A 12,388-nucleotide genomic window follows, 5' to 3' on the forward strand; every position below is an offset into this window, starting at 1 on the left:
CGAGGTGATCTTGGTTCATTTCCAAGTGGACTGGGCTTTGGTTCGTTCTAAGGTTCCTTGGTCTGAATAGGCTCTTTGCTTGGAGCGGAACAACTGGACCAAAATGGCCACCGCAGCCAGGGATTGCGGGATCTAAACAGAGTAGCGGAACAACTATGAGACAAAGCAACTCACTGAGATATGGTTGGTTGAATACAGGCTGATTAAACCAACTTTAAACATAATACACATTGCTTTTCACACTGTTTCTCACACTTATCAGCGTACCTTCATAGCCAAAGTGTTGCGTCCAAAACAAATGAGAAGCAATTATGATATCTGGGACATGGCTACATGAACTTAATGAAACAGCAACCTTTCATTGGCCCAAATAAGGATTTAGGTATTTGGGAGTCACACTTACACGTGTAACAACAAATCTTTTTTAAATAAATTATAATAAATTATTTAAAAAAAAAACTAAATAATCTTAACAAATGGGTTTCAATCACTCCCCATAAAAGTTTCATTTTCTTTTTTTAATATTTTAGACAAAACAATCAACAAACGTATATGGCAACACAAAAAAACAAGAATAAAACTTGCAACTCTTTACTTAGCTAAAAATAAAGGAGACCTGGCACTACCAAACCTGAATGTATTACCAAATGTATTACTGGGCTACTCAATTAGGGGCAATGGTAACCTGGTGAACCGGAGATAAAGAAGCTCAATGGAATCAAATAGAACAAGGAGAAGTCAAAAATATACAATTGTCAATGCTCTACTTCATGAATATAAGACAAATGAATACATTAAAGATAGATAGTGAATGGATAAAACATACCCTAAAAATTTGGTCAGAAATAAAAAACAAAATCAGAGATCCTGGATCACTCTCCCGCGCCATGCCTATAACTGAAAATGTTGATTTCCCACCATCATTAGGGGATATAGGCTTCAAAAGATGGATGGAGAAGGGTTACATTAACTATTTGAGGGACAACATCTTAAATCTTTCTCCCAGTTGCAAGAACAATATGACCTCATCCAAAAAGACTTTACAATTTTTACAATTCAGAAACTACTTTACTACTACAAATCACAACAAAAGGGACACAATTAAATAAATAAATAAACTGCATAGAAAAACTCTTAATAGTAATATTAGAAAAACAGATTACAGTTCAAAATCTTACCTTTCGGATATTACAAAAGATCGTCATCATGTGCAATTCATATTTATGCAATAAAAGAAAATGGAAATTCGAATCCAACAATAAAATTGGAAAATTATCTATGGGACCAAATGTTTGAAAATTGTCATGTTATTGTTAGAAACTACTGGATCAATGTAAAAGAGGAAATAGAAAAATATTCAAAGAAGAAATTCCCACAAACACACAGTTTTTTTACTTGGCCAGTTACCCAACGACTTCAATAAAGAACAAAGACAGGTCATATATATATATATATATATATATATATATATATATATATATATATATATACTATTAGCAATTGGTAGACAAATGATGACACATAATTGGAAAAATATTAAACCACCAACAATAAAAAAATAACTGGAAAAACAAAGTGAAACAAGTATACATGATGGAAAAAGTGAAAGCTTCCCTTTAAATTGAAACAGACATGTTAATGAGAAATGGAATAGAGTAAAAGACCATTTAAGTGTCTTAACTACATGTTGTTTAATATTTTTATATATATTCAAATGCACATATATTTATAAATATATAGGTAAATATGAATACCCAAAGCTCCAAGTCTCATTTACTCACTTTTTTGATTGTTTAATTATACTGTTTTATTTTTTCTCCTTCTTTCTGTCTAAAGAATTAACAATGTGCTTTATGTGTACAGTTCCTCTATTTGTTTGATATATGTTCTTGTTTTGTTATATATCAATTGTGGTAAAAACAAAAAATAATAGGATAAATAAAAAGTGATGTATCTGACCTTGATATAGATGTTTAAAATTGATTAGCAAAATCTAAAGTTTGAGTAAATGAACTATCTCAACTAGGATTGGAAAGTGTAAGACTCCCATTATTCTCTCTCCCATTGCTTTACCTCGCCCTCGTAACTCCTGGCCAATAACTAAATGGATATTTACACAGGCTTTTCTCGAACAACTTTAGTTAAAAAACAGAAATTTCTGTTTGATAGCAGTCTGAATACAGACCAAAAGTAAGGCTCAGGGCTTGATCCGAACTAAATTAAGCCAACTCTATCCGGACAGACAGAATTTTCCAGTCTGAACATGGTGTTTATGACCTTTTTTTTTAATTTTCTTTGTTTCTTTAACCCAGGGAGGCCTAATTGCACTCCTACTCCTAATCCTCCTCTTCACCCTTGTCCTGTACACCCGCCACCGATGGTGCAAGCGTCGTCGCATCCCCCAAAAGAGCGCCAGCACCGAGGCCACCCACGAGATCCACTACATTCCCTCCATCCTGCTCGGTCCGCAGGGTCGCGACAGCTACCGGGGCTCCCGAGGAAATCACCAGCACGGCGGCTCCGTCATCGGAATGCCCATTCGGGAAACGCCCATCCTCGATGATTACGACTGTGACGACGAGGATGGAGGCGGGCACTCGCTGAACTCCACGCCCAACCAACTCCACAAGCTCAGCGACGGGAAAGTCTTGGATGATTATGGACTTAACATCGGAGGGCACACGGACACCATGTGCAAAGAGGATGATATTAAGCATTTCGAGAAACGAGGTAGGTTTTAAAATTTGAAAAGCTTGAAAACTGAAGAAAGAAAATTCAATATTATTGTGTTTGTCAGCTGTGCTCACTAGTTTATGAGCATTCTTTGTACAAAGTCCTTGGGTGTTTGTCCTTCAGATGACCCAACAAAACAAGCTATAAAGCAGAAATCCTCTTTTCTACATTCAGATACAAAATCTACAAAGCCTCCTTATCTGTGAAAGCACACAAGTAAAAACTGCCGTTGACACAAACTTGGCAACCTTTCTTTCTTATAAAGTTTGTTGTTTACACATTGATTCACTTTACAACCAAGGCATTTAGGGGTTGACAGAATTAAGTAATGAAAACAGTTGGTTTAAGCCTACATTGATGGCTTTAAAAAGACATTTTCGTTTCAGGCTGTGCAGCAAATTTGTCGACATCATATTTTGTTAAACCTAAGGTCATCTCCTGTCAAGTTGTGTTTTAATAATTTAAGATGCTGACTGAAAAGGAGACTCTCCTCTTTTCTCATGCCATACTAAATTATATATTAATCTAGTGGAGATGCCCTCTTGATCCCCTAATATTTATCGTTTCCCAACTATTTTTCTTAATCTTGTTAAAAAAAAGTAAGTGTGCTGCTAGGATGCTGACAGATGCTTGAATAATGTTGCCCTTTTTTAATTTAAGAAAAAAACAATTCTTTTTAATCTTATGAAATAAAAAAGTGTTGACATTAGGCGTAAGTATGGAGGTCGAGAGGGTCTGCCATCGTAACAAAACGATTGTGAGAGGAATAAAAAAATGACTCGACTGGAAAAGGACTTCCGAGAAAATACAATGTAAGAGGCAAGATGGAAAACAAACACAAGTACAAAATGGAAAAGTACTTGTCTGTTCTGCAAATCAGTTTTAGAGTATTGTAAAAAAAAGCATCAACAAATATCTGGGTACAAGTTTTCAAAGGGTAAACCTGCTGAATGCTTGTAGTACCACTCAGAAACTCTCGTTTGAGCTTTACTAGTAATTCTGTAGCAAAATTTATGTAAATACTTTTAGGTAGAAAAAAAAAACCCAGACAGAATCACCAATCCACGAGCAGGACATACACCACACTGTTGTTCTTGGATCTGAGGACTTGTGACCTCAGCCCCACCCAGAACCCAGCCCCACCCCAGAGAGAATTTCTAGGCGGACCTAAGGAGCTGGAGGGGGTCTTGTTTAGGGACCACGGGATTTTCTCTCTACTCTTTGCAGATGATGTTGTCCTGTTGGCTTCATCAAGCCAGGACCTCCAGCATGCACTGGGTCAGTTCACCGCATGGTTAAGGGTCAGATCCACTAAGTCTGAGGCCACGGTTCTTGACCAGGGAAAGTGGGTGGAGTGCTCCTCCCCCAGGTGGAGGACTTTAAGTATCTTGGCGTTATGTTCACAAGTGAGGGAAGATCGAAGTGTGAGATCGACAGGTGGATTGGAGCGGCGTCCACAGTTATGTGGTCATTGTACTGGTCCGTTGTGGTAAATCTACTATGCTTTTATTCAGCTCTTCAATTGCAATAAACCTGATCTCTAAGTATGTGCGTCCTCCATGACGAGCTCGAGAAAGGTTTTTGACGGAAGCTCCTCCCACACGCGGTGTGAGCTTCGGGTTTTGGATAATTGTCAAGAAGCAACTTTGACGCTTGTAATAACAAAGATGGCGTACAGTACATTAATATGATGTCAACTGAAATCGGTGTGAAAATAATTGATTTTAATAATGTGCGCAAAGATCGTAGCGTCCGCGGTGGAGGAGGAGGGGGTGATCTGCGGTACATGTGTGGCCCGAACCATGCCTAGTAAACCACACGGAACACATTACACCCTTAGCTTCTCCCATAGCCGTATGCAAAGAAAGGGCTAACAGTACCACTCGGAGGCCAAAAGTATATTACAACCGTAGAGTTTTGGAACATCATAGAAAATCAATAGGTTTCTGCAGCCATGACTTGGGGAGTCAAAAGATAACTTTTGGAGGGCCAGATTTGTCCCACATGCCCCACTTTGGGCACCCATGCCCTAAATCATGAACAAAAGAACAAGGTCCCGAATACAACTGGCCAACTCGGTCATCCGGAGAGAGCTTAGAGAAGAACCTTTGCTCCTCCACATCGAGAGGAGCTAGTTGAGGTGGCTCTGGCACTTGTTTTGGATGCCTCCTGGACGCATCTGAGGAAGTGTTCTGGGCATGTCCCACTGGGTGGAGGCCCCGGTTAAGACCCAGGACACGCTGGAAAGACTATGTTTCTTGGCAAGACTGGGAACGTCTCTGGATCACCCCAGAGAAGCTGCAAGAAGTGGCCAGAGGGGGAAAAGTCTAGTTAACTTTGCTTAACTGCTGCCCCCACAACCCGCTCCCAGATGAGCGGGAGAAGATGGATGGATGAATGGAATCACCCCTATAAATTCTGTTAGAATAGACCGTAGTTTTATTATCATTCTAATAGCACAGCATAATTGTTAACACATTTTATGCTGCAGCTGACACTAAAAGCAGTTATTGAATTATAAAATGTGGTATGTGAACATCATGCATATTGGCAATTAATATTCAAGGTTTGAGCCAATGCTAATTTGTTTTTTGTTTTTTTACACTCTGCTTATGTTAACAACCACTTTAAGTCATTTGGTTAACAGCAAACTGAACGTAGTTGCAATTAACTTTCTTCTAAAATATATATTTTTAATCACAGATGACCTAATATCCATGTGGTCCGAGTGTGTGATATTCTATATGCATACAAATTTGGTTAAATGAGAGACATCTCATTAATGGTGATTGGCTTTTACTGCATATCAAACCTGTTATTCCCATCCAATTTAGGAAGAAAAAAAATCACACAAAGAAGAATATTTCAACAAAAAAATGGTGTAAAATTCATTTTTGAACACAGCATTTTTAAGATCTAATATTCCTGCCAGCTTAGAGCAATTTTCTGAGAACTGACACATCAAATGAAACAAAGTCAACATGTATTTTATTCACAAAGGAAGTCTCATCTGTGTTCTTCTATGTCAGTACAACCCCAAAGGCAAATATTAGCTTTTTCAAAATAAAGGTCTGACTGGATGTCACCTAATTCCTAATAAAGACCTAAAGTAAGACCAAAAGGCAATTATTACAACACCAACTATTTTAATATTTCTAATTAAACATTTTACACAGAAAGAAACAGCAAAACTGACAGATTCCTGTACAAAATCGCTTGAGCATGACCGTTTAATTAAAAGTCTGCTCTGAGCTTTTCTTCTGTAATTCTTATTCTTGTTGGTTAAATTATGTTGTTGGTTAAAACCCACCAAGCTAATTACTTAGGATCTTTTCTTTGCTGTAAACACAGATAAGGCTTGATTATGAGCTCAAAATTACACACATTACCCAAAGTACCAAGAAGTAACTGTTTTACTTTATATTGTCAAGAAAAAAAAGAATTTGGACTATAGGGAGGTTCCCTAGCTGCTACAGTTGATTTACAAATTTCTTTCCTGTAAAGAGCCACTATAATGAACATAAAGGCTTTTTTTCTCCTGTGTGTTATTTCTGTTTATACCAGCTGCTTTATATTAATTCGGGGGAAACCAATTTACCGAGTAATAGTCTATCAGTTCAATATGTGAAACAACCAAGCACAAAACCACTTTTTTTTTAATCATTATTATTATTTTGCAACAATTGAGAAAGAATTGTCTCAATCTATCAAGAATACTGAAAGAAAAACTTTTATCTGTTATAAATAAAGGAAACATCTTTGCAAATGTGGTCACAAACAACTACTCCTGTTGATAATCACAGATAAGCAATTTAGAATTCCAGCGGCTGAAGACTTCATTGAAAAACACGCTAGGGAAGTGAGGAAGCGACCCTGCTCGCCACTTGTAAAGTTATTGAAAAAGAGAAACTGGCTGGTTTGACTCAGTTGTTGTTTTTCCTCGGGCCATTTTATCTTTTTTTTCCAAACGCTGCTGTCAGTCTTTTCCCGGTTTAAAACCTAATCCTCCAAACTTGTTGGAAATCGTATCCATCCTTAGAGCCCCAGCACTGTGGAGATGTTTCACATTCCCGATGACCTCAGCCTCTGTGGTTTAAGTTTCCCCAAAAAAACTCCCAGGCCTCTGCTTTTATTACAGGTGGCATATCCTCCAGGTTGAAAAGAAGCTGTTTGTCTAGTTCAGGCCAACATCATTGCATCATTCGTGGATGGCGAACTGGTGAAGTGATGCTTCTCCTTGAGATATTTAGTACTGCTGCAATTTTGTCAAAACTTAATGAAAATCATGGGGCACACTCTCAACCCTAAACCAAAGTCTCAACATCTGCAGCTACCAGAGCACTGTACTGACTTTTATAGTAAAACATTAAAACTAACTCACTTTACTAAAGTGCAAACTTAACAGTTCCATTACCTGACCTGCTACTTTATTATCAAGTACCACATTTTAAGAAAATTAAGCTTAAAATTGCATTTTTTAGCATTTCTTTAATCAAGTTTTTGCAAATCAGGAGCAGATGGAAAAATTACATTTGACACAAACTGAATTTGTTTCATAGTAAATAAAATCTGCGGGCCACAAGCTCCATGTATGTCTGTGTTTTGGGCTGGAATCTGGCTCAAAACTGTACAAAAATAGCTCCTTTATTGCACTAAATGTTAGGTGGGGTTGTGAAAGGCTGTAAGCTAGTGGGAGAGAATGCAAACCAGGGGTGTGAAACATACGGCCCGGGGGCCGCATTCAGCTGCCAGGTCATTTCATCCGGCCCAATTAAGAAGAGAGAAAAATGTAAGGATTTTGATAAAAAAAAAAAAAAAAAAAAACAAGCTTCTAGTCTATTTCTGTGGCAAGTTATGGTTACTTAAAGAAATGGCTGAAATGTGCAATTCGGCCACTAGGGGTGTATAGGAAAAGAAATAATAGAGATCAAGAAATAATCTTTGCAAATGTGTGCCACACCTGGGTAAGGTGCAGTTAGGTTTCCTGCCAGCTGCACAGCTGTGAAGTTGCTATAAAAATAATAAGTCTACAAATATTAAAATACAATTGTCAAAAAAGATAATAAAAGTAGCTCTAATAATAATATTAATAACAATAACGATGATAAGAAATTAGACTACTAGTTTTTTTAGGAATTTTTTCCAATTGAGAAAAAAACAAAAAAATAAAAGGCAAAAACAAAGCTACAGATAACAAGTTGACCATAGGTTATCTTGCTATTATTTTACTTGTTCAGCCCACCTGAGATCAGGGTTGAATGTGGCCCCTGAACCAAAATGAGGTGTAAACAAAGAGCTCTCAACAACTGAAAGGGGAACGGGGGCGGGGTTGCTCCATATCTACAGTTCTGCCCACAACCCAGAGGTGAATTTTTAATGAACTCCTGCCTCTCTGCAGAAACTATGTCCTAGAAAACAACACTTTTTTTTGGCCTAAACATGGCTTAATCATAATCAAGGGATCACTTTTGAATTTTCTCATAAGATGATCGGAGTGGGTCTTAAATCCACTAGTTTTTGTCAGCTCTGCAAATGAAAACAATTAAGTGAACTTCTGAAGGACTCTGCTATGAGGTGAAGCATCTTTTTCAGTCCTTTGGCTGCATCTTGTTCACTACAATGATCTTTTGGGCCTGGAGCATGGCTCTAAATGTCGAATCTCCTTACAAATATAAAAAAAATATATTTTTGGATTACAGCACTTTACAGCGGTGTTTGCTTTTTGGTTTACAGCAGTAGCTCACAAAAAAAAAAAAAATAAATAAAAAACACCTATGATTTTGTCAGGGTCTTCTAAACAGGGTGATATATAGGATGAATAACTGCTCACATCTTCAGTTTAATGTCTATAGCTTATTTTAACTTATAGGTTACAACCTCAGTCTTCTAAAGCAAATAGAGGTCAAAGCATGACCTGGGATGCTCAGCTGGTGCAGCATGGGGAGACGCATCCATATTTTATTCTGCCCCGTGGCAAGAGAAGAGCTATACATAGAAGGTTATTCTTGTTCTTCTGCAAATGGTAAAGGCCTTAAAATATGCAAGTCGAAGCAGAAGGAGAAAGGATCTGAGTGGGAAATAGAAATAATGGGCTTTCTTGTGAGCAAAAAAAAAAAAAAAAACATGGTTAAAAAAGACAGAAAAGTGCCCTTCTAAAGTGGGAGTTAGCGTCTCATCTTGAAAATTTCTGATTGACTTACAGACTCACTGTGATGAAAATTGTGTTTTTGGTATTTTTAACATGCTTATGTGACCTTTTTCTGATGATGGAGGACACATATTGAGAAATGAAGCTCAAACTTGTGTTTTTGAGTATTTCTTTTTTTAACCTGTAAACCTGGAGCAAACATAGGACAATCATCTTCTGTTGAAAGTAGTAAAGAGGTGCACAGGTAACAGTAAATTACTCCAAATGGTTTATCATCAATTAAAAATAATCAATAAAAATTGAGGTTTGTTAAAGAAACAACAAAATAGCTAAAATGAAGCATAAAAGTAGGATTTTTTAACAGTTATGAGCTTCAGATTAATCCTCTCTCCCCTAATTGAAGCTCTAAGACGACATGGGTATTTGCAGTGCAGTTAAGCATCACCTGAGCTGCAGAACCCGCCTGAGGGCATGGACGGAGCCTGATCCTTCTCCATGTGTTTCACTGACATTAGCCAAAGAAGTGAAATCCCCTCAACCCTGAAGGAGATGAGGGTCAAGCACCACTTATGGGTGAAGAATCCCTGTCAAAAAATCCCACTTTTGACAGACAAAAACTCCCAAAGACCGTGTCAGCATTTTAGTGGAATCTGGTCTAATCTTGTTCCTCGTTTTTTTTGCTGACAGGACGACGGCTTCCCCTCCCTGATGCTGGGTGTCACTTTCTAGGAAGGAACAAGCATTATTATTATTTCAGAGTTTATCACTATTGCCAGTTTTACAAGCTTAGAATTGTGTGCATTCTTCAGAATTTTAACTAAAATAATTCAAAATCCTTTCATTTTGTATGGAAATAAGGTATTTTATTTTTAATATTGTGGAAATGACAAACATTTTGGTTAATTACAATTAGGTCTGGGCGATGGAAGGATAACGATATGTATCACAATATAACTTTTTCTCGATAAATGACAAACTGGTGGACTTATAGCAGCAACAACAAGTTTAACAAAAAGTGTTGATTTGGTGACTGCGATGTCGCATTAGCATGAAGCTAATGCTAACAGGCTGCTCTGTGTGTAATCTTAAAGAGTTCACAAAGTAGTTTACAGTCGAACAATGTTTTCACTGACCACACTTTGAGATGTAGCGGATAAATATGGCAAAATTAAGTTTTAGGACGGCAAAATTAAGTTTTAGGACGTTCATAAAAAAACATTTTTTGAATATAATAACAGATTAAATTCACTGTGTACTAACAGCGGGTTTTACACAAAAAAAAAAAAAAACTGCAACCGTTGCAGTACAGTACATGTACTACGTGTATTTAAAAGACTATTTGCATGATTTTCCTTCAGATTTCCTGAACATTATTGAAACAACACCTTTTATATCCTCCTATACTTTACAAGAGACTGTTTTCACAAAATAAAATAAAAATGCTCTTTTATGTGCAGTACAATGCATTAAAGGTGGGTAAAGTGTACGGTGCCAAAAGAAAGACAAAGTTTTATTTTTCATATTTTTTTGCAGATAACTGAGTCTCAATCCAATTGAACCTGATTGTCTCAGTTTGACAAAGAAGAGCAGCAAAAAGAAGAAATGCATTAAAAAAACAAAAGGAGGATCAGTCTGCTGAACAAATCCTTCCTTTTCAGTGAGCTGACTGACCATGACAAGGACACAGAGCCAAAACAGCATTTGCAGTCAGAGATAAAACACAAAATACCACTGAAGAGAAAAAAAAAAAGAGAAATACACACAGATGCTTTAAAGGGTAAATATCAGGCCCCCAAAAAGCTAAATACCAATGAGCAGAGTAGACAGACTTGGTGCAGTGCAGAGTAGTTTTAAACAAAGATCACTGATAAAATCAAGGTGCAAAATAGCCTGATAAATCCAGCCATCACTTCTCTCTCACATGCACACAAAATAAAAGACTTCGGAGGAGAAGCAGAAGGGAGAAAATTACATGAAGACATAACAGACGGAGTGAGACGGTCTGATCCTGACAGACAGCCTGAAATGTCTCTGAAGTTTGGAGAAAATCCAGATATTTTCTTCATTTAAAGCAAACCTTTGATTTCATTTTTTTGTTGTTTTCTGCAATTAAATTGAGCAATTATGCACACACGTATTGTTTAATTTTTGTTAAAGTAAAATATAAAAGTATCCTTCCAAAAACCACTCAGCCCGGCTTGCATGAATTGTAACTATTTATTTTTGATGGAGCCTGTGGTTTTAACTGAAGTATGTGAACCCTCTTACCTACTCAATCCATTTTTGAAACCCCCCCACACGCGTATTTCAGAGACTATTTGATGGCCATCTCGAATCCTTGGCAGATGGATTTGCCATTCAAACACTTACTCAAATCTGAGCCCTGATTCATTGATCGATGTTCACAGTATCCAAATAAATATATTTTTCTTCTGGCAAAACCAGAGGCTGACCTCGCAAAGCAGCCCAATAACATAATGCCACTCATGCAAGGCTTAATATGTAAACTCAGAATCTCTGACCTCATTTCTACAAAGATTAGGAAGGTAATCATGATCATTCAAGCATTCGTTTCACAAAGAAAAGAACCGCACAAACTTTGGTTACAGTGTGCAGATGTGAACTGCAGCTGGTTTCTGTGATGAATTTGAAGCTGTAAACTCGTGTATTAACCAGGAAAAAAGTCCTCTTTATTACGTTTAACCTTCTGTTGTTAAATGTTAAATCTTTGCAATTATTTTTCACAATAAACCACATCTTTCCACTAAATGTCAGAGGTTAGTAATCAACATTATTGCTTATTGAATGCTTATTCAGCGCAGCCTGTATAAGCAATTGGTCAAGTGGAAATGAAGTTAAATAGATTTACGAGTTCACTTTAAATGCTTTGTCAAACTAAAGTTACCCATCATAATCCTGACATTTTCTGTACATTGAGCTTATATATTTTCCATATTATATGCCTTATTTTTTTTTCTAAAAGATTAAATTCCTTATTATCCAGAATACCTTATATATGTATAATACTGGTTATGTTTACTGATGCTGAAGTGATTTTGAGAGGTACATAGCGCTCTATCAAAAGGTCTGTCTGTTTTCCGTATGAATTGCAAACAAATTTGTTGGAATTTTTTTTTTGTTTGTAAAAATGTTAACATGTAGTAGAGTCGGACTGTATTTTTTTACATGGTAAAAACAAGATTGGCAGTTTGACTCGTCACAGTAATGTTTGTTTAAGCGGTATCACTCTATTTTTAATGTTTGCAATGTGAGCAGTTACACACATTGTGAATCCGCTAACGTGACCAACATGAAGTGGAGTTGGACTTTACTTACAAGGTTAGTGTAGCACAGTAACTTTTGTTTTAGCTGCATCATTGTTTTTTTACATTTGCCAGCAATGCTGGGAGTCACACACATTGTGTAGAAGTGTTGGACTGTGTTTTCTTTTTTTTCTTTTTTTATTTTATTTTTTTTTACATTTTCCTACGTTTATTTCAGTGTAGT

General features: G+C 36.9%; 1 protein-coding gene across 1 annotated transcript in view; it reads left to right on the top strand.

The window, feature by feature from the left end:
- LOC112163022 (astrotactin-2) overlaps nucleotides 1-12,388 on the top strand; it is a 313,961-nt gene that overhangs the window by 94,710 nt on the left and 206,863 nt on the right. The window contains exon 3 of the mRNA XM_024299108.2: nucleotides 2,313-2,730. Coding sequence (XP_024154876.1) covers nucleotides 2,313-2,730 — 418 coding nt within the window. The remainder of the gene's footprint in view (nucleotides 1-2,312; nucleotides 2,731-12,388) is intronic.

The sequence above is a fragment of the Oryzias melastigma genome, linkage group LG12 (assembly GCF_002922805.2).
Source record: "Oryzias melastigma strain HK-1 linkage group LG12, ASM292280v2, whole genome shotgun sequence".
In the NCBI taxonomy this organism is placed as follows: Eukaryota; Metazoa; Chordata; class Actinopteri; order Beloniformes; family Adrianichthyidae; genus Oryzias; species Oryzias melastigma.